Source organism: Xiphophorus maculatus, chromosome 10 (assembly GCF_002775205.1).
Source record: "Xiphophorus maculatus strain JP 163 A chromosome 10, X_maculatus-5.0-male, whole genome shotgun sequence".
Taxonomy (NCBI): Eukaryota; Metazoa; Chordata; class Actinopteri; order Cyprinodontiformes; family Poeciliidae; genus Xiphophorus; species Xiphophorus maculatus.
In genome coordinates, this window is record NC_036452.1 from 5,612,432 (window position 1) to 5,635,119 (window position 22,688).

Below are 22,688 nucleotides of genomic sequence, written 5' to 3' on the forward strand. Positions count from 1 at the left end.
AAAGCACACTAAACGGAACTTAAAAATGTACTTTAAGCTTTATTTAGCGAGCTTTATTTCCAGTTTCACAGCAAAATGTGTCAGATGCAAAAATAATGATAAATAAATAAATTGCAGAGAGAAAAAGCTGTTTACAAGCTCATTAAAAATGCATAATAAATCACAAAAAACATGGAAAGGAAGCCGAACACAAACACAAAACCAAACGCAGCAGCAGCAGGTACACTAAAGCAATTATGATTGTTAAAAAAGTAACACACAGCTTGAACAGCACGTTAGAACATGAGAAACAGTTTGCTTTATGTGTAATGCTGCAAGAACAAGTAGAAGCACAAGGATGAAGAACACATGTAGCAGCCACACATTGTTTCTGCCCATAAAACAATAATACCGGGAAAACACAATTGAGACAAAAACATCACCTGAAAACAAAGCATGAAACACTGAAAGCTAAAAAACTAAAAAAAGCGTCTTGTTCTGGAAATATCTTTCTGTGTTTCGAGCTACCTGCTCTTTGAGTTTAAGAATGAATTTTCCAGCGCCTCGCCAGCGGTTCTGAGCTTGGTAGACGCACTCGTGATCCAGCAGCACCCGCTGAAGGGGCTTGGCGGCAGAGGACTTCTTAGAAACGGCCTCCTTGCCGACCTCCTCCACCAACACATAGTCACAGGGATTGGGATTGCACAGAATACTGTAGGAATACTTTGCCTTTGACAGTGTCTACTCAAAAAAAAACAAAAAAAAACAGACAACAGAGAAAAAAAATATGATATAGAAATCATAAAGCTGGAATTGTGTGATGTGCTTTAATAATTTCTTAGGGACCCACCTGCTGGATGATGTCCTGAGCCGTGCTGTACCGCGGGGCTTTGATCACAGTGTGAGGCTGTTCTGGTGAAACTTCATGGACCTGAACCAAGAACATCTCATCCTCTCCTCCACTGCCGCCACCACCTCCTGCTGCGTCTTTCCCTGCCACTGTCGGCTCCTCCTCTCTCTCAAGGACAGTGATTTTGTCAGTAAGGTTCTGAATTAATGAAACCAACAAGAAACAAACTTCAAGAAAAGTACAAAGTACAGGTGCATTTTAATTAAATTACAATATGATCAAAACGTTTATTTATTTTGGAAATCGAAAGGAAGAAAAGACATTATATATTTTTATTACACACAGAGTGACACATCTGAAGTGTTTATTTCTGTTAATTTTGATCATTATGGCTTACAGCTATAAAACACACCAAAACTTAGTTTTTTTTTGAAAACTTGAATATAAAAATAAAAACAAAAAAAAGTATTTCCAATAAAGAAATGTCAGCCGACTGAAAACGACATTCATGTATTGCACTGTTTATGCAGACAATACCGCCTGGGGCTGTTTGGGGCTCTTTAGGTTACTTTATTTATACATGTAGATAGATTTCTTTCAACACACACACACACGCGCACACACAGAATAAAAAAAGAAAGAAGTCATAACCAGAATCATTCGGATATAACGGTGCTGAAAGTGCTTGAGGCTCCACAAATGTGATCGCAGCAGGACACAGAAGTGAAGAGTAAGACTCAAAAATAGAAAAAAAAAAGAAATCTATAGATACTATCAGTGTCATTTCAGCTGCATCAATACAGAATGGTATAAAGCGCATGTAGCTCTAATAGCTGCCTTCAGCTTGTCTGCGATGTTTGATCTGCTGTACCAACTTGACAATATTCCGTAGATTCTCCATATGTTTTAGATCAGGCATACCATGATCAATAAACCAGATATTGGTTTATTGATCACAAATCCATCTGTGCACAATGATTTTACATAATTTATTTTGTTCTTGAACAGAATCATTGAAATACATAAAATTTTTGAACATTAGAATCTCAATCTCTCTGAAATGCATTTTCAAGAGATAACCAGAAGAGGGCACTAGAGTCTACATTACACCATGTAGATGAAGTAAAGCACAGGATGCTGCTCAGTTTGTTTGTACCTCCTCTCTTGTTTTGATGCAGATCCTCCCCACATATCCATCGTCTGTGTCCCAGCTGCTGACGAGCCTGACCACCTCCTCCTCGGGGGCCAGGGGCCGATACTGAGCGCAGCGCTTCACCTCGCTGCGCTCCTTCAGCAGGGGCACTTTCTCCTCACACAAGAAAGGGTTTTCTCCAGATGTCACAACCTGAACACATATAAATGACAAACGTGTGTTTATTTCTTTCACTCCTGCCTCAGTCGCTTTTTTATTTTTAATTTCTGTCGCACATACCATGTCCAGCAGCTGTTTAGCCGTGGTCTGCACCGTTACAGAGAAGACTTTGAAGGGTTCTGGACCAGGAGCCCCATGTACTGTCACCCTGTGCTGCTCTGAAACACGCTTCTCCTCTGAACTAAACAGCTGTAGAGAGAGCAGGCCACGCACAGCACGGCAGGTTATGAAACTTCCTGACATGACATTTCTGCTTTAGTCGACACTCTCCTCAGAGCGAGAAAGTCAAACCGAAGCGAGTTTTGATGTTGCTGACTGGGCCAGCAGGAGTTGCTTTGAACATTCCTGGGTTGCAGTCTATCACTTGTTAAACTTTAATGAGGATGTGTCATTATGAAGGCTTTGAAGTTTTACAAGTGCACTTAAGCGATCAAATCTTGTTTGAACCGCTGCAATCTCAGCACCAGACCTGAGCAAGTCTTACCAAAGATGAGGGAGTGGCGCCCCCTTTGGGACCTTCCTCTGTTCTGTGGCTGTAGATGAATAAGCTGGAGACTTCGAGATGTTCATTATGCTGCGTTCTCAACTGAACATGCCTGTAACCTAAAACACAAAAAAAACAATAACTATACTCTGACTGGATATATATGCTTTTTTAAAATTATGTCTTGAAAATGACAGTGAAAGACTGGATCTAACATTTTCTATATGTATAATGGCTTACAAAAATGTTAAGGCCCCTAAAAAATTTTCACATGCGATGAGGATTAACACAAATATATAATATTTATTATTTTATTTATTTATTTTTATTTACTATGACTTATTTGTTCTCAGCTGTGTGACTCCAACCTGGTTTGAGGGCTTTCAGAGGCAGAGTTCTCTGAGCCGTGATCTGGGAGCTGTTGTTCTCCACCACCGCAAATCGCAGGAAACACATCTCCTCGAAATGCACCGTGAACTGAAAGCGCTCGCTCCACATCGGGTTGAGAGTGTTGCGGTGGATGGGTTTGGTGCGGAAATGGTAGGTGTCGACCGACATTCCCAGGACGTCTACCTCGATGCAGGGGCTGCCGGAGCTGTTACCCGGACAGACGTTCTGTCCAGAAACAAGCTGAGAGGAAAGCATGATGTGAGATGCTGTCATTTCTTTCTAAATATATCATTCGGCACTAAAGAACAGGTGGGTCTGAGAGCACTGCATTCACAGTCACCCTGACCTGCAAAATAGGGATTTACTTTCTTTTAGACCTCCACACAGGAACACAGTGTGATTTTTGTGTTGAGTCACTCCAGTTTATACTCTTTGTTCTGGTACATCAGTTTACGACTAGATTAAAAGCGTTCCGGCGAATAATACTTTATTAACATCAACAACAACTTTAAAAAAGGTCAACCCGATCAACTTCCATCCAAAAAAGGCAATACAGCCATGGGTTTTGTGTGTATTTTATTTTTAAGATCCTAAACTAACATTTGATGTACATATGGGAAGTTCTTTTTTACATTTATGTAAATAACAAGAAAATGTGTCATCTTAAAATTTAAACATGTAGGAACAATTGTAAAAGTTTAGTCATTCTGAGTGATGTTTAAACTCACAGTGAGGGAATAGACTGCTGGGCTCATTTTCTCCAGATCTCTTTCCATCGGACAGAACTGCTGGTAAAGTGGACAGCTACGGTCCCAGAGCACAGCAGGCTTCAGAACATAGCCACAGCCACCATTAGCCTCAAACAACGCTGTGTTTAACTGCATCGGCAGATCTGAGGAGGAAAAAAAAAATCTAAACTTTTAACACAACAGAACAAGCAGGACTTTTGCACAAAATAGAACAGTGTAGAAGGAACTGACTTCTGTTGTAACAGTTTGTGGGAAAAGGCAGCAGTGTGGGCTCACATTGGCGAGTTGAGGGATTTTCTCACAAAAACCGAATGTGGTCGGCATGTAAACTGCTCTTAAGAGACAATAAAATTGCCTCCCCATGTTTAACACTGCCATTCTTTCAAACTGCATCCGAGAGAGCCTTTCTAAAAAGCAAATACTTAATGTGATTGTGAGCATCCTCGTCACATTTTTCACTTTTATGCGTGAGTTTATGTTTTAAAGATGATGTAGTCATGATTGAGTAGGAAATATTTAAAAGATAGGAACAGACACTGCAATCCTCTAAAAAAACAACACTTCTGCCTTACAGATCTCCTCTGCTTTTGCTTTCTTTGACACACCTAAATTAAAGGGTAATTTCCTTGTTGCTAAATTATGACTTCATTATTAAATTATTTTTGAGGAAGCTAAATTCAGTATGTCTTGCCACACCCAGGCCTGACTACTCTGTTGAGCAAGATTTACTTAAAAAGAATCTGTCTGACAACAGGCTAAATGATCTCAAAAAAGCAACACATTGTGACTCGAAAAACTAATTTATTATAACCTATTGGTCTGAAAAGGCCTACAACTACTTATTAGGTTTGTCGAGAAAGCCTTTTTCCATTAACAAATGAAATAATTTAAATGCATCTTTTATATTTACTTCCTGCACTGGCAGATCTGCACCTAAAGGCTCCAAGGCAATTCAAAGATGCTATAGACTTATGTAGAAACTCGAAACACATGTTGCATTTTATCAAGTAGACATAATCTGCCTTTTATCCCGCTTCATACCTTGACTGACATGTACCTAAGCAGGTCAGCACATTGTTCTCACCGTCTGTCTGATAGTTGAGGGCCACCAGCTGAATTCCATGCAGCCAGAAGAGCAGAGGGTTGGGATTCGTGGAGTCGATCCTGGTAGCTGCTGGATATGTCCGGAGCAGCTGGCACTCCGTGTGTTGGATCAGCTTCTGAGAGTACCGCCGACACAGTCGCTTGGCTGCGTTCTCGTTGACGGATGAGATGTGGTAACATTTGGGTGTGCGGATGATTGCGCTGAGCGAAGTGGAAGGGTTGAGGACAGGGGATGTCTGCTGTTCCTCCCAGCTGAGCCGTTCAGAGCCACCTGCAGAAACAGCAAGGAAAACTTTTGAAATCAGTATTTTTAGTCTTCTAAAATGTGGCAAAATAATAGAAATTATCAAGAAAAAAAATCTGAATTAGCTTTCTGTTAGTTTATAAAGACTAATAGTTAATTATTAATACCCTTAACTATACTAATCCAATCCATCTTAAATGTTTTTTAATTAACAAATGATAGGTTGGTCTGTTTATTTTCTGTTAAATCAGGAGCAGCTCTAGGCCCTACATACCTTTTCCAGGGGCGCGGCTTTGGGTCGTGACCTCCCCTGTTGCGCCACAGCGAGAAGGAGCTGTTCCAAATATGGACTTCCTGCTTTTTCCTCTGTCCTTTCCTCTACCAGAGCCAGATGGAGACAAGGTAGACAGACCTGCAGGGAGATAGAAGGCACATTTTTAAAGATTACAGTGAACTATATGTTGCCATTCATAGTCCCTTTTAACTCTGGTTAATATCAACCAATAGAGTCCAAGATGCAATTAAACCTAATTTAATTAGATAAATAAAATAAGTGTGGGAGATTTCTACAACTTCACTATCAGTTTCAGTCTTACTGTAGAGGACAAAATATCAAAAATGTAATCAGAATGAGGCATTTTATAAATTTTGTAAAGAAGTGAAGAAAACCGTCACCCATTTTGATCAATAATTTTAATCTCATGCTGTACTCTGTGCGGCATATGACAAATCACTAAGAACAGTCATAAGGCATAAAACCAAAAACACTTTTCAACCAAAGATTAATCTGAGTTGATGACACAGAGGCTCTGGAGCCTGAAGTAGCTGTAAAAACTCCCAACTCTGTTGCCAAGCAATCTGCCTATATGTGTATCTTGGAAGAGCATGCACTCCTCAGTTTGGAGAAAGCACAGAAAGCATGTTTTTTTTAACAATATTAAGCAGGGTGCCATAATTTCTTTTTCTTCTCTTTAAGAATGTCAATTGCTCATTTTATCTGCTTGGCAAGGTCCATTATTGGTCTTACTTTGACGTGAAGAAAGCTTTAGTCAATGTTTATTTAGGAAAATTATATTTTTTATAAGCTCATCCTTTCCCCACACAGAATTTTCTCAAAGTGGATTTATTTATGCAAAATAAAGCCTATATGCATTTACTTGAAATATGAGGAAAAGCAAAAAATGAAGGATAAAAATAAGCGTGTTACTAAAACCAATCGCATCAAACATTTTTGCTTTTAATAAAAATTGAAAATGTAAATATTTGCACACAGCTTTTTATGGGGTATTGTGGCCAGTCAGGAGAGCACATTTATAGTTCCAGGCCTCCTGCCTTTGTGAAATGAGCCAATCCTCCCTCTTCCTTTCTCACATCCTTGTCTCTGGAAACTGTAAACAAATAAAATACTAGTGGAAACACTGGCGGGTTTATAAGGGCATATGTCATTTAACGAGAAGACGATATTTTAGACATGGAAGAGATGATGAGGTTTTGTATTTAAAGCGCAAAGAGAAGTATTTGAGATAAATCGCAGTGAGGAATGAAGACAGAGTCCTCTGAAGACGATACAGGCAACATCATGAGTGCATAAAGAAAACGAAGTCAAGTGTTCTGATCTGAAGAACTGAGGATGTACTCAAGTTAAACTCTGAAGTCTAAAAGGCAGAGCAAGTGAAGAGTCTTAGATTCCAGTTTACTCCAGGAGATAAGGATATTCCCAAAACATTTTCTTACAACACGGTAAAACTAACTATGGTTTTATCAACTTCTGCAGAAAACTGAAGCATAATAAAGTGGCCACAATTTCCCAAAGGGGTAGGAGGAGTCATGAGCTTAGTGGGTGTTCTGTATGGGATAGCAAAAGAGTTGCAAAAATGACTGCCATTTATTTCTTGAAAAGACAGCATTAAAAGCAAAAACAAAAATGAAATCATCTTAAGTATCTAGATAAATACAGTGAGCGTTTAATGTCCATCAGTGGGAAAATGCAACACTAAAAGTAAAACCATACCAGGGAATTTTACAGCCTGGCAGTAGATGATGAGGTCAGAGAGCTCCTGTGCGATCTGACGGCTCTCCTTCTTGTTCTGAGGAAGGTAAAACTCCTCACCCAGTTCCATGTCGAACACCTGCAGGTCCGGACATTAGGAATCAACAGAAACTGGATTTCACATAAGCAGCAGATAAAAACAGGTTAATACTGAAATGCAATTAGCTCATATTGACTTATTTTTTTATGTCACACTGTGTCCCAAAATAATGAAGAAAAATAAACATGAAAAAAGAATAAATTTGTAAAAGTATAAATCAAAGGAATGAAGTTGGTTTATGACTTTAGGTTCCTAACCTTTCCTTTGCTCTGCATCATGTTGTCGGCCTTCTTCATCCTCTTTGGTATTTCGTCAACAGTTTGCTCCTCCTTGTCAGCCGGGCTCTTAGCATCGGGCTTGTCATCCAGGATGTTGTCTGTACAATAAAACGGGATAGTAGAGAAAGGAAACCTAATCAAAAACTGCATTTTTAAAAATTTGGCAACTCTTCTGTAAAATCCTGAACCCTGTTTGTCATCAGAAAATCCAGAAAATGTATCAATTCAAGATCGTCTTGGCTTGTATAGAGAACACCACCAAAAGATTCACCTTAGAATGATTCAAAAACTAAATAAAAGTTTTGGAATGGCCTAGTCAAATCCTAGACTGCTGTGGCATAAGATATTTTATTCTTAACTGATATTTTCTCCGCAGCAAAGTTAAGGCAAATAGCTAGTTATCCACCTTTTGTGATGGCATTTATCAGATTTAGGGGACAATTATTATTACTCTTTGTTATCTATATTTTAGTATGAAATTCTAAAATGTGTTTAGTGATCTGAAACATTTAAGTATGAGGAAAAAAGTCTAAGCATTGCAACAATGCTTTGCTACAGAGATACTGGATGTGTTGATACTAAAGTAAAAACAGTAATTCCAAATTTTGTTCAGCTCTAATGTTCATCAACGAGAAATAATTTGAAATATATTAAGCAGCTAACAAGCATATTCTTTCCCATTGGGGGAACTTATAAGCCTTTCTGAAGCAAAAGCTCACAAAGATTCCAGCTTGAAAAGAAATATTCAAAGCACTATCTCTCAACTGTAAACAGAAGCAACTGCAGGAGTTTGTTTGTATGCTCCCTTTTCCTCCTACACAGAAATAAAAGCCAAAAACAGTAAGAAAAAAAACATACATCATTTTAAAAGCTTGGAGACTTTTTGTTTGGAAAATCTTAATTCCTAACATTTGGAATGTTTTTAAAAAGCGGTTTCACAATCAAGCTGAGGTTTAACGTTGGGCTAAAGACAGCAGCTGAAGAGGTGGGCCAAAGTGTGACAGGAGGGAGCTACTGTTTAACCAGAAAGGGTTGGGACTTGCCAAATTAGAACTGAAGTGTTTGTATTTGAAGGGCAAGCTGAAGTTAGTGCTAAAGCTCATAACATAAAACAAACAAGGTGGAGGCTTACTTGATTACGTTGCATTTGATATGTTTATTGGTTAATATTTCTGAGCAAGTATTGGGGGAAAAAAGAGATAAACTGGCCTTCTAAAGGTCTATTAACAGTGAATTTGTCAAACAGGGACAAACAGGGAATAGCAAATTTAAGGGCAGGGCTGTGGCTGAGACCATGGCAGGGTAGTTTCCCCTGGTTTGTTGTGCAGCACAGGGGCAATGTAGGGCCTGAGAAACCAGATGGCTTTGTTTTGCTTCCCTGATGAGTCTGCCCAGCCGCTGGCGAGGTCACAGACAAATACAGTATGGAGGAAAAGAGGAAGGGGGATCTTATCTCTGTGAGACAAAGAGCAACTCTACAGACAGCATTATACTTTGACAATACGTGTTAAGTTTTATCAATAGGAATCCAATTTTAATAGCAAGGCTTCAAGGCTAACGAGTACAAATGTGCACAAGTTCCCTGACGGCATTGCGTTTATACAGCTGTTATTATGCAGGAAGATGAGCCCATTTCACGTTAGCAGTCCAAACAAAAAAAAAAAAAAACAACAAAAAGACTTCAACATGAAGAAAGCTCAGGTCAAAGTTTGGTGAACGTGTTGAGACAGAAAACAGTCTCAGATTTCTCTAAACTAAACGTTCACAAATTTTTGATCTGAGAGAGCAGCGGCCTGTAATCATAAACACTGCTGATGTCACTGAATGAACTACAAAAACAAACAGTTGTCCCTAAGCTGAGGTGTAAAATTTGAAAATACTGTGTTGCAAATGTGCTGCAGGAGAGGCTGACAGTTCAACCTGTTTGCGTCACTTTTATTTTATTTTCTTACTGTCAAGCATCAAAGATTATAAATAAATATTTCACTGCGAAACAGATTGAAATGCTAGTTCTCATGCCAGAAAGCAACACAGAGCAGAGCAGGACCTTTGATCCACACAAGCAGCACACAGACAGCAGCAACAGCAGTGATCACTAACGCACTTCTTGATCCCGGTGTTTCATCTGTAAAGATTATGCAGTGGTATAAAAGCACCAAATAATCACAGTATCCTGTGAAAAGACACTAGAGTTTTAGCATCAATATCTAAACAACGTATTGTATGCAGTTATTGTTCTTTTAAGTATTCACACCCCTTTGACCTTTTCCAAATTTGCCACATAACAACCACAAATCTCAATGTATTTTATGTGACAGACCAACACAAAGTGGCGCAAGTGTGACTTGCTTTTGTATTCAGCCTCTGCTACTCTTTATTATTATCCGACGCTACCAGTTGCCTTTTGAAGTCACTTAATTAGTAAACAGAGTCTTCCTTGGCGTAATTTATTACAAGTATAAGTATGGTGCTTTTAAAGCCCTCAGAGGTTTACAGGCTCTTTTGCACCCAAGTCAATACTGTCTACTACCACTTTTTATTGCAATAACACCTGAAAGTCTAGTGGGGTATGTCTCCATCAGCAGCGATGTTCTAACACATAAATATGCTTTAATATAAACTATTATAGCTCTTACTGTATGTTTAGAGTTGTTAACCTGCTGGAAGGTGAACCTCACAGCCCTCTGAAGCTAATCCAGAATTACAATTGAACTCTTGGCCCTCTACAAAAGCTTGTTAGTTTAGCTGGATTATACATTTACATTTTCAGATGATGGATTTAACAGTGCCCAAATATGCTCAAAACTACATTGTATTATTTGTCTTATTGGTGTTGTTTGTTTACTGATGTTCTCTAATAAACCTCTGAGGTTCTCACAGACAACTTAACAATTACAGACTGCCTTGTTTTGTTGTATAATATACAATACTGACAAACTTCATATTTGCGATTGTACTGTGACAAAATATGACAGCGTTCAAGGGATATAAATAATTTAGCAAGCATCTTCATTTCACAAAGATTAAAGTTTTTTTTTTCACAAACCTCCTGAAAGAACACCAGCTTCCACTGCACAACAATTACAGAGAAAACACGGAAGCTTAAAGAGACACATCAGGGGATTTACCTTCTAGGCCATATGAGGCAGTAGAGGCTGTGAGGACATCAGCTAAGTGGAAAACAGGCATGAAAAGGGGAAAATGAAAGGAAAAAGAATAAAGTGTCAACAAAACACAATCAGCTGTTAAAAATAGGAAAGACAGAATAGAGTAGTGAACAGGAAGTGAACGAAAGGAGACAACATAAAAACTTTAAGTGGGGGCATATTCAAGTTTGTTTTGAGTTCACTGAAATCCCATTGGGTCTCTTTAATTGAGTGCAGCTTTGGAGTTACTTTTCCCCCCATTTCAAAGCATAGTTATCCTCACCATCTGACAGAGACTCATAATCATAGTCATATTCATCTTCTTCTTCTTCTTCGTCTTCATTAGCGTGGTTGTTAGGGGAAGATACTCCTGATGATCCGTTGCTCGCCTGGGCTTGCATGTGTGCCAGCTGGTGAGCCTGTGAATGAGTGTACGTAGATATTATCAGAAGGACGATCTATATCGCTCGTAATTTTAAACATAAAAGCTGTTCTCCATAGAGAATGCACAATCGAAATCCTTGTTTTCGCTAAATAGTATAGTGCATACATTTCAGCACATTTACATCTATTATTTATGTCTCAGGGTACTCTAAATGAGCACCGGTGCTTAATATATAATAAACTGAAGCAACCTGGAGGTTCCTTAACAGAATCACTTTGAGGAAATATAAATTATGCAAACATGTGGATGGGAGCCGTTTTATCCCAACCTTCTGTTTGAGGATGTCCACCGGTGCCTGATGGGCTTTCAGCTTCTTGTTCTTGAGGAGGATCTTCCCACGCAGCTGCAGTGGGGATGGCAGGTGAGGGTCATCGCTGAAGTCACTCTCAAAAAGGAAACGAGTCACAAGACGTTCCCCACACACAGTCTAACGGAAAAAACATTTAAATATGATGGATGACATCAGCACGACTTTTTTATGTGAGAAGATGTGTCATGTCGAAAGGATGAAAGAGGAAAAAAAAAAAAGGATATCTGAGGCTCAAGTAAAAAATTGAAGTGTCTTTATCAACTCAAGACACTGCAAAAGACAACAAAAAACAAACATGACCAGGGTGATGTAAACTGTCAAGGGGCACAGAGCTGTTTGAACTTTAAAGACTTTAATTTATCAAGATGGCCAGAAGTGGGTCTCCAAGGAAGAGGAAATGATGTGAAGTTTTCTTGGATGAAAGCATGATGACATTGCATGATTTAGCCGTCTTTCCCTGAACCTGACCTGGCATGACCTCGAGTTTACGATATAACTTAAAAAAGCAAAAAGAAACAAACAGTTATCTGAAGATTGTCTGTTTAAATCGTCAAAGCAGCTGAAAAAAAAATGCAGTGATTGAAAACATATGTGAAGTCTTGGAACCTGTGAATGCATATTTCGTTAAGGGTTATAACTGTGGCTATATAGTGTTTTGGGCAGAAATGTGGATACACAATTCAGTTCAATTTAGTTTATGTATATAACACTGATGGTTTTAATTTTGCATTTGATCCATTCTTTTTTCAGGATAGTTGGGTGATTCGAAAGGACAATGATGCCAAACATACATTTAGATTGTTTGGAATAGATAAAGCAGGATAACAATAAGTTTAAAATAGCCCTAAATTGTATTGCTAAAAAACTGGCTCCATGCAATAAAGCTAACAAATTAAATCAGATCTACTAATGCTTATTGACATCTAACTACATATCAATACGGGTGTTTGGATTTGAGCTAGTATGAATAATCTGGTCTAGTGTGTAAGAGAAAAATTCCAACAAAAAATCTTCAGAAAATAACTCTTTCATAATTCTTTGAGCGTATTTATTGCATAATCACCCCAGTCCTGTCTAAAAAATGGCTAAAAAGCATTGTTAAAGCCCAATATTAATATAAATTTCATGCCAATGATGACCGTATTTCAACTTCTGACTGGCACTGTATTCCATTAATGGAAAAAAAAAACATTTATGTTTTTATATTTGGCTGCTACTCAGGCATCAACAAAACCCAAAACAAATTATTCACAAATGTCTCAAAGCGTCCCATCATACCTTGAATATTTCAGCCATCTTACGCTGCTGCAGAAGTGAGCAGTGGTTCTCTATGGACAATATGACTGGCATGTCAGAGTTGACAAATGCGGACCGATTTACGGCTTCCACCACATCCTGGGGGATCAGGGGAACAAGGAGAACGTCTTACCAGCAGTCCAAACAAAACTAAATCAGAATTTATTAAAACATTCCTCTGAGTTACAGTTCAACAAAAATGTCTGTAAAGCATGTTACACAAGATAGATAATAAATGATGCTCAGTGCAGACCAGTTGGTAAACGTTCATGTTTTAAAATTTTTTATTTATCAACAGGAACTCAATATTCATAAAATAGTTCAATCTGATTTAAAGTCAAACTTTTATCACATGATGTGATAAAATCAAAGACTAATTTGTATGTATATTTATAATATAAATAATTATAAAAATTATAAAAATATAATTATATATATTACAAAAATATAAATGGTCATATCTGACCTTAAAGGGGATTTTGGTGGTTAGTGTGTGTCCGTGGTAAATGACTGGCATGCCGTCATCTCCATCCCAGCAGTCCAACTCCACGCTCCTACAGCCTTGAAGCAGAACCTGAAAATCAGAGAATTTACAGAAAAAAAATTGAAAATCTTGACATTCTGGTTGAAAATTATACCATTTAACAGTGTAACTTACATGGCTATAAAGCTCAACAGAGGACTCTCCTTTGAGCTGATGACCAGTCAGGTAGGTGTTGTGAGAAGACTCAACATAGTAATATGACAGAGGGTACTGCAGCTCCTCTGGATTCATCTGAGATTCCTCATTGTTAGAAGCAAAGTTGTCTTTGTCCATCAGAAACCTAATCCAGACATAGAGAAACTATTCAAAGAGATTTAACAAAGTTTTTGCTGTGTCTTCCACATACAGTTTGGAATTTGCCACTTTGCATTGGCAAACTGCAGAAATTGGGTTTTTTAAAAACTTAGAGTGCATTGGGATTTATTTATGAGTTTCAGAGTAAGGTGGATCAATTTATACATACACTAATTGTTTTAGATATTTATAAAAAAAAGTTTTACAAACTGTTTAGGGATGACTATGTGTTTGTCTGTCACATATAAGGGTAATAAAAACATGAATCTTTGCAGCTGTACCAAGATAAAATGTAGAAAAGTTAAAGAGGAAATTTCTTAAAGGACTACATTTTTTCACCAGGTTGAAGTTTAATGAGTACTTTGTGATCTACCTTGCAAAACCTTCAAAGGACATAAAACCCATTTGTCTCATGGTTGATGAAGGCTCAAACCTCTGCAAGAGAAATAAATAGAAGACACACAGTGTTCCATTTCTTTTCATTACTGAGGTATAATCTGTGTTGTTGTCCACCTTGCTCCAGATGTGTACCTGTATGATGCTGAGGATCTCATCATAGCTCAGGTGCTCTCTCTGACAGTTCACTAAAAAGTCATTGAGTTGTGGTATAGCCAATCCCAAAACGCCCAGCGATGCGTTCTCCACCCCTGTGCCATTTGTCACGATGCTGGCTGCCGCGATCGCATCTGAGATCTGCTTCTGGTTGTCTGACATTAGCTGCCTCGTCCGGATAAAAAGGCCAAGATCAGATCCATTCCGGGTGAGTAGGTCTAAACAGTCGACAAACCAATTAGAAGCTGGGATAGAAAGAGGGTAATTGAGCATGAATTTGAATTTTTGTGTTGTTACCCAGGTCTGGCTGTAGTCCTGTATCTTTGTCGTCTATCCTGAGGTTGGTGTAGAGAGGGGAGGATTCTGGACATGAGCGACTGCAGGGCACAGCAAAGGTGTCAAACAGTTCTTTCAGGTCCTTCCTGCTTCGGATGCTGTGGAGAAAACAAATAGATGAACTTAGTCCAATTCATGCAAACAGTCAATTCATGCAATTAGTAAAACTAACTAATCTGACTGTGAAAACATTTCGAGTTTCCATTAGGATAAATAAAAAAGTCAAAGCAATGTGTAGGTTTTAGCAAGTCAAATTTATGACTTTTAAGACCCTTTTAACAAAATTTAAAACCATAAAAACTATAAATATTGGGGATGGTTTGGCCATCCTGCTGTACTACAATCAAGCGTAGCAAAAACTGTGAAATTTCTAGGGTCTATTTGTGAGGCTTGGCAGAAGCTTTGTGCTTCTCACACTGCATATGACTAACCCTTGTAGTGCCAAAATTTCTTCTTTTTTCTTTTTACATTGGTTTAAGCTGGACTATCAACAAATTCAGACAAAAGACATTGAAGTTTGTGGCTGCAATGTGGATAAAATGGGTGAAAGTTTAAGGTGTATAAACACTGACCAATTTACTGTATATCAACAGACCTTCCAAGAAAGCCCTAGATGTCAAAAGATGTTTTACTTAAACTCTTTCTACATCCCGTCTGTTTGTTTCTTTTTTATGACCCTGATCCATGAAAGCAATAAAATTGTTCTATGTGGTTATTATTATAGAAAGCACAATTTAAAAGGCTAGCCAGAAGATGGAAGAATCTAAGAAATGTAGGAGGATCGTTACAAGAAATGCTTATCAAGGCACAGCTTTTCTTTCTATTCATCGGACAAGGAAAAATGTAGACAAGCCAAATAAATCGAAGAGCAGAATCCTTTCAAAACTCCCTAAACATGATAACTATGAGTGGCATTTATTGTAGCATTTTGCCTTTATGAAAATTTGTTAAGAACGTAAGAGCATGGAGTTGGGCACTTCTGTCTATATTCAGACAGTGTATAAATTCAGAAATAGAACAGAACAACATTTAAAGCTGGTTTATGCTTTATACCATGTTTAAACCACTGAAGAGGCAAAAAAAAAAACAGACTTTAGGCCAGAATTAAAAGTCCTAATTGAGGCGACAAATGTAATTTATTTCTCTTAGTAGTAATCCATATCAGAAATACCTGAATGACTTGAAGAGTTCAACAAATTCAATGAAGCTCATGGTGCTGTCAGAAATCATGAGATTCTGGAAGCCCCTGAAGCAGGCTTTACCTCGGCCGTGCCACGATCTGCTGCTCCACGCCCTGCAGAGAAACAAAAAAGGGAAAGAAAATATCATGACCAAAATCAAAAGAATAAGGTCTACATCCAAGCGAGGCTGTAAGTGTTTTTTTTTTTTTTATTTACCCTGGCTGTGACTTGGACGTCCCTGACAGGATTGGAGATGACTGTGGACGGGAGTGGTTGGACCCGGCCATGCTGGAGGAAGAAGACGATGACGAGGAAGAGGCTAGCAACCCAGAGCTCTTATTGGATGATATGGAGAATGGTCCTGGGAAGCTGTCATCTGCAGAGGTGATGAATACATCTTATACCGAGTTTTTGCAATATTCATATTTTCTTATTAACGATTCCCAGAATCTACTTTAGCTTCACTGAATTTATGAGTCCTAAAGATCTCACCTAGATCTTCTTGGTCGATGCTGTCAGATTCAGGACCATTTCGATATAAACCTTCCTTACAGCTCCGCGTCTTCCTGGAAACCATCTCATCATCGGTGGCATCCCCACTGTCTCCCTGAAATACATGAAGGCAATATTATGCTTCTGTAGGCCTTTAACTTCCTTTGTCTCTAATTTTTCAAACCATTTATATGACATAATATTTAGTATTATTAGAATCAGACATTTAAATGTGTTTTGGGCCTTCAAAGCTTAAATTACTATGAATCTGAGTTATACGAGTTGTTAAAGATACACTGGAAAAAGGCAAAACCCAGAAATCATACATGTACTGACCCTTACAAGAACCTTCTTTTTCTTCTTGGACTTGTCATTGATGCTCAGCGGGCTGTTTTTCTGGTTACTTTGTTTCTCTACAGCACCTGTGCCCATGTTCCACCTCCTCCCACCAAACAGCTCAATGGCCTGAGCTAATGTGGGACCCTCGTACCTGCCTTCCTCCTAAATATGCAGTAACACAGAATTAGACCAAAAGATTTATATGTTAAAATAGCACTGATAATAGTACCAACACTCCTTGAACTTCTTCACATTTCATCAAAGTTCAGTCTTTTTATTCCGATTTTATGCCATTGATTGATGCAAAGTAGTGCAAAATTATGACGTTGAATGAAAATGTCAATTTTGAAACTACAAAATAAATGGTTTAGATCAAAGCAAATGCATGTGTTAGAATGGCCCTGTCAAAGTCCCAAGCTACTGTCTATTTACTAAGTAGGTGTCTTCTGAAGGTGAATGCTTGAACCGGATTTTATCCAAATAAATAACAAGGTTGTTTGTGGTTGCAACACGATAAAATGTGGAAAAGCTTAAGACGAATTCTTCTGTAAGGTATTGTATTATATGTCATCCACATCACGTAGCTGGGTTAGTAAAATTATTAGTGATACAATTCCAGTTCATAATTTACCTGATATAAGCTAACATACTGCCTCCTCAGCCACTGAAGTCTTTGGTCTGGGAACTTCTTTAGTTTCCTGGTTGCATTCACCAGCTCTGTCAGGCCCTTGTGGAGCATTTGTGCGGTGTGATTGGGTGCCACAAAGTGTAGAAGTCTGACAGCACAAGTTAGCAAATTGGTTCAAGTTTCAAAATCACAGCAAAGTGTTTTGGCAGCAAATCAGTGTTGCAGCCTGCTGATAGTAAACACACACCAACCTGTTGTCAGTGGTACTGAGACCGTAGAGCAGAGTCAGACCGTTCTCCTCCACCGTCATTTGGCTCAGCTTGTTTTGCAAACACACAACGTGAACATCAACCCCCTGGTGGCCCAAAAACACTGCCTGCAGATTCACATAAACACCATGAGTCTAAATCACCACCGTGATATGTAATTTAAGCACAAAGCACGTTCCTAAGAGACTTTGAATTTTTTCAACAAACCTTCACCACTCCAATGTCCAAGAGGCCTTCGGCTAACCCAGGCACCACGCTCTGTCCTAACCCGGGTGGCTGTTCCATGGGGGAAGCTCCTCCGCTTTGAGGCTTACCTGCCAAATATTTACAAAATGTTGGAGATGTAGTCAAGGACATGGATTTAACGATGCTCTGCATGGATGAGATCATTTACAAACAAGTTAAATGGCTTATGTGGCAAATAAAAAGACACTTGGCAAACAAAATGTAAGTAAATGTAAGTACAGGGTTGGTTTACAACATTACCGTAAATTACAGGAAATTATATTTTTTAAGGTATAAGGCTCTGTTTTAAATTTGTTTAAAGAACAATAAGGTGAGAGGAAATGGAGAGACATAAATGTTTTGAGGATATCTACCCCAGATGAGCGTCGTGTTGTCAGGCTGAAGCCGCAGCAGACAGCGAGCTGTGAGGTGGCTGTCCTGGTCGTAATGAATGACTGTAGCTCCCTGCAGCAAAAACTGGTGAACATCTGGCTGTAGTGACAATACATACCTAGAAAAAGAAAAAAAACAAATAAATTAACATCTGTTCATGCCAAACAAGGGCCATATTTGTGTATTTATTTCTTACCAGGGAATGAGCTCCGTGCCGTGACTGAAAGCTCTGTGCGTCTCCTCGGTACCCTGAAACTCCACCTCTTTCAGTTTTGGTTCAACGGACAGGTCACCGTCCGAGTCCGACAAGTCTCCAACTGTGAATCTGTAGATACAATTCATTTGTATTATGGTTGGTGCGTATATTTAACCTCATTGTTTTAAATTTGTTGAAGTTATTCAGGTGCAATCACGTAAGACATTAAAAGCATTAAAAACCCAATAAATACACACTTGATTTAGTAGGTGGTGATTATACATCAGCATGCAACTATCCACGAAGGGCAAATATAATCATATTCTAGCATTAAAACATCACAATTTTGCAAGTACAACATAAAAATAAATCACAGTTTGATATTACACTGTTTTTCAAAGCAAATCTGATACAAAGACAGGCTGCAGCGCAAGATGTCTTTAAAACAAAATGTGCACTTCCATACATGGAGGATGAGATATTGTGTGAAACACTAGAACATGACAGCCTCATGTTGTAAATAGAAAAGAGGTTGTTTCTTGATCTGGCTTTTAGGTGAAGTTTATTGGTAACTTTTGGTAATTTGTCATTAACCATTTTAGAAAGTTACCCATTTACATTTTTATCATACTAATGTCTATATCTTGACAGTTTTGGCAAGTGTTAAATAGTTCTAAAATATTATTAGCAATATTTAAAATTTCATTGCAAATCCACTTGACGTTTGTAGATTTTTATAATGTTTTTAGCATTTGTGAAGCACTTTGTGACACTTGCCTCTATAAATAAAGTTTAACCCTCCAGTATTTGGTGTTTCATACATCACATCATCTCACTTTGGCAACTTCAAGCTGCGTTCTGCTTTTTCCTGGCTTTCTTTCTTTTGAACCTTTTTACATATTTCCCAAATTCAAATATAGAAATAAGTATGAACATAGTGAGCACAACTGAAAAAAATGATGGTACATGCCCTTTAAGTACCTGGCTTGAAGCTCAAACTGCAACTTAACTTGTGTAAATGTGAACACACACTGTTCAAACTCCTGCAGTTGGTATTCAACAACAATAGCAACAACTTAAAACACTGGCTTTGTTTCTGGCATTGTCCTAAATCAGCGTTTCCCAACCCTGGTCCTCAAGGCACACTGCATGTTTTAGATATTTCCTTGCTTCAGTCCAGCTGATTTCAATTGATGACTGATTAACAGGTGTTTGTTGAACCGCAATCAGTTGAATCAGGTGCATTAAAGCAGGGAAACCTCTAAAACATGTAGGACTGTGTGCCTTGAGGAGGGTTGGGAAACACTGTCCTAAATGAATGGCAACTAAAGAAGGGGGGGAAAGTAGGAGAGGAAGAGTGAGAAGGAAAAATGGGGACAGAGGAAGTTTCTGTCAGTTGCCTCAGGTAAAAGAGTGAAAGAGATCCAGACCACAGGAAAAGAAGCAATAAACCGCTGTCATATTGTAGTCCAAACAGAGGAAAACCATAAGGCTAACCAAAAAAAGTGGTGTTCTTATCTTTACCTGCAAGATATAGTCAAAGACAGAGAAAACAACTAAATGAAAATTAATAATTTATGTCAAAACTTTGATTAAATCTGCTTCTTTCACTTTCTAAATTCCAGTTTGAGTTATAAGCTACCTGCCACCAGTGGCCTGAGAACTACCAGAGCCCTGTTCCTTCCTGTCCTGACAGGAAGCAAGCCTGTTATCTTTTTTCTTTGTGACACAGTGTTTTATGTGAGCTCGGTTTCATCTCAATAACAATCTGCAAATGTGTTCCTTTGCAAACCCATTATCTTGTACCGCTATTTATGTTCAAAAAATGAAAAAAATCAACCAGAATCAGAGGCTGGAGAACATTTAGTTCAATCCAGTCTTGAAGGATGTCAACAAAAGGCTGAACTGTTTAGCATAGAAACATTTTTTTAGTCTTTATATTTTACTTTAAATCTAAACTTTCAAAAAATGTTAATGACTCACAAAAATGTTGCAACTGCGCATGCAGGGATTCCACAGTGTTTTTACTGCCAAGCCAATCATTCTCTGTATTCATAGCTTTGATGTAAATCTGAATGCAATATTTTTTCACCTTGCCTATGAGTCATTGTCTGTGAATGAATAGGAAAGGAGAAAACTAAATTTTGGAAACAGAACTTTGGCACAAAGGATTAACATTTCCAAGCAACACAATCGACAGCCACTTAAAGCTGAAAAAGAAAAAACTATTCCCTTCTGCCTTTGCAAGTGCATCAGAAAGAATTTTTGCAAGTACATCAAAACTTTACTAAAAATTAATTTAATACCAGTAAATAAACAAGTTTCACTTTTGAATTGATTTAAAGAAATAAAATAACTTTTAAAAGGAAGTTCATGGAGACCCGTCTTTATGCTTTGGAAGAACGTGTTTGCAGAAACATTCAATATTCTAATAAATTCTTAAGCAAAATAATAATATGCATTTTATTTAATAACTTAAAAAATAGCTTTATAAAAAAATTGGAAGAAAACAACTAACTGATTGCGGCAGCGGTCCCGTAAAGAGTTGCATCTGTATGTGAGGGATGGACCAGTTGACAAGGGACTGGTAGATGTTTCATCGGATTCTTCAGACTCCAAACTACGATTGCACGATCTGAGGATCAGGGAGAGGAAAGTAAGACAAAAAGACAATGGTTCTTCTTTCTGGAAGCATAGTGGACCATTTCCAGCTCACCTAATAATCTGCAGGATGTTGCTGACGGTGGCTTCTTTGTCTGGGATGTGCAGCCCATCAGACCCGGACCGAGACATAAAATTGTGCTGCCCGCTGTAGTCGGACACAAACTGGAGACAAACAGAGCAACAGCTGTGATATTTTCTGCAGCTACATGTTGAAATTACTGGAATATATCCACACATGAGACAGTTGGTTGTACCTCTATTGAGTCATCTGTGTTATCTGGAGATTGTTTGAGGCTGATGATGCTTGCTGTGCTGTTCAGTGCATCACTCAGCTCTTTTAGGAAAACCCCACAGAATGGCACCACCTGCAGAAGAAATGTGAAGGAAAATAAATTACAGAACATTCAAAAATAAATAACTTGTTATTTAATAAACATCATCTGCACAGACACAGACCTTGCAGCCTGGGATATTGAGCGCTCGGGTCACAACTTTCTTGTAATCAGAAGAAGATTCATGCTGAGCCATGGCATCCTTCAAACTTCTCATGGTCTCGATGTCCGTCTGGTCCATAAACTGCCACATCTTCAACACTTTACGGGATCTGTGGGGAGGGACGGTGGGAAATCCTAATTAAATACTAGCACAACAAAACAGTGATAAATATGTGAGGGCATTAAAATAGCTTGTATGTCTCACTGCACCTTAGTCCAGCCAGGAACTCCATGACACCATTGTAGTTTCCCATATTCCAACAGCATCTGGCGACGTGGACAAGATAGGAAAAAACTTCTCTCTTCTCCTCCATGGACCCAGCCGTCAGAACCAGCCACGTCACCCATGAACTCACCTGCATGTTCAAAACAAACACACTTAAAACATAATAACATTTACATAATAACAAGTTACATAAACAGTAACTTGCAATAGTAATAATTTATCTTCCACCTTTTCAAACCTTGAAAAGGTGGAAGTTACAACCACAAACATCAATTTATTGAGACTTTCTGTGATTCACCAACATTCTTTAACATAAATATCTGAAGAAAGGAGGAATCATTTGTATTCAATCATTTAATCAATTCCCTGAAGAAAAAACAAAAATCTCAGAGGCTCTGTAAAGGTCTCAGAAAAACTAAGACTCCTTAAACCACAGTTGAAGTCAATTCAATTCAATTCAGTAATCCTTTATTCTTCCCAAAGGTAAGTTAAATGTTTTTTTTGTTATTATTATTCATATTATCTTGGATTTTCTTCAGAGTTGTTATATACGCTGGCTACGGACAGCATCTATAGCTGTAGATACAGCAGCAGCCTGTATAACAGCATATCGGAAGAAGCCTCTGACTGAAGGCACTTTGCATAATAATCTCCAGAGGTTCCACAATACAGAACAGAATTGGCATTCTATATTAGCTTCTTCAGGGGTTCTTTGTCAGTAACTGACGCTCATACTACATGATGGCAGAAGAGATTGCACTTCCTAACAGATTTATAGAAGTTATGCAGCCTCTTACTCCAAGCACTGAAGGACCCAAGCTTCCACACAAAGTACAGTCTGTTCTATCCATTCTTGTAAACTGATTCACTGTTGCGTCTGTTGTCCAAGTGAACAGTGAGGTATTTAAACTCTTCCATCAACTTCACTTTTTCTCCCATGATGGAAATAATGTTCTGCACCACCAAGTTTTCCACAACGAAACATGGCGGCAGCAGCTTTATCCTCCAGAAAAGGACAGATGAGATTATCAGAGTGGATAAAAAGGTAGGTGGAGTTAAATATAAGACAATCCTTTAAAAATAAACATGTTAGAGGCTACAATAGACTTCAAAATGGG

General features: G+C 38.3%; 1 protein-coding gene across 5 annotated transcripts in view; it reads right to left on the reverse strand.

Annotated features, from left to right (window-relative positions):
• Positions 1-22,688, reverse strand: part of plce1 (phospholipase C epsilon 1) — an 84,041-nt gene that overhangs the window by 3,804 nt on the left and 57,549 nt on the right. For 3 of the 5 annotated variants that reach the window (XM_023340965.1, XM_023340968.1, XM_023340967.1), the window contains 34 exons: positions 21,555-21,700; positions 21,307-21,454; positions 21,105-21,215; positions 20,903-21,012; positions 20,705-20,821; positions 18,187-18,315; positions 17,972-18,108; positions 17,580-17,686; positions 17,355-17,479; positions 17,107-17,251; positions 16,473-16,637; positions 16,137-16,251; positions 15,861-16,020; positions 15,635-15,757; positions 14,425-14,561; positions 14,107-14,345; positions 13,949-14,010; positions 13,396-13,561; positions 13,204-13,311; positions 12,720-12,836; positions 11,400-11,558; positions 10,970-11,105; positions 10,669-10,710; positions 7,520-7,638; positions 7,184-7,301; positions 5,447-5,584; positions 4,909-5,199; positions 3,804-3,967; positions 3,054-3,315; positions 2,686-2,804; positions 2,262-2,390; positions 1,986-2,174; positions 830-1,027; positions 508-720 (listed from right to left, as the gene is read on the reverse strand). In XM_023340965.1, coding sequence (XP_023196733.1) covers positions 508-720; positions 830-1,027; positions 1,986-2,174; positions 2,262-2,390; positions 2,686-2,804; positions 3,054-3,315; positions 3,804-3,967; positions 4,909-5,199; positions 5,447-5,584; positions 7,184-7,301; positions 7,520-7,638; positions 10,669-10,710; positions 10,970-11,105; positions 11,400-11,558; positions 12,720-12,836; positions 13,204-13,311; positions 13,396-13,561; positions 13,949-14,010; positions 14,107-14,345; positions 14,425-14,561; positions 15,635-15,757; positions 15,861-16,020; positions 16,137-16,251; positions 16,473-16,637; positions 17,107-17,251; positions 17,355-17,479; positions 17,580-17,686; positions 17,972-18,108; positions 18,187-18,315; positions 20,705-20,821; positions 20,903-21,012; positions 21,105-21,215; positions 21,307-21,454; positions 21,555-21,700 — 4,944 coding nt within the window. The remainder of the gene's footprint in view (positions 1-507; positions 721-829; positions 1,028-1,985; positions 2,175-2,261; positions 2,391-2,685; positions 2,805-3,053; positions 3,316-3,803; positions 3,968-4,908; positions 5,200-5,446; positions 5,585-7,183; positions 7,302-7,519; positions 7,639-10,668; positions 10,711-10,969; positions 11,106-11,399; positions 11,559-12,719; positions 12,837-13,203; positions 13,312-13,395; positions 13,562-13,948; positions 14,011-14,106; positions 14,346-14,424; positions 14,562-15,634; positions 15,758-15,860; positions 16,021-16,136; positions 16,252-16,472; positions 16,638-17,106; positions 17,252-17,354; positions 17,480-17,579; positions 17,687-17,971; positions 18,109-18,186; positions 18,316-20,704; positions 20,822-20,902; positions 21,013-21,104; positions 21,216-21,306; positions 21,455-21,554; positions 21,701-22,688) is intronic. The other 2 variants (XM_023340966.1, XM_023340969.1) reach the window with 1 other exon arrangement.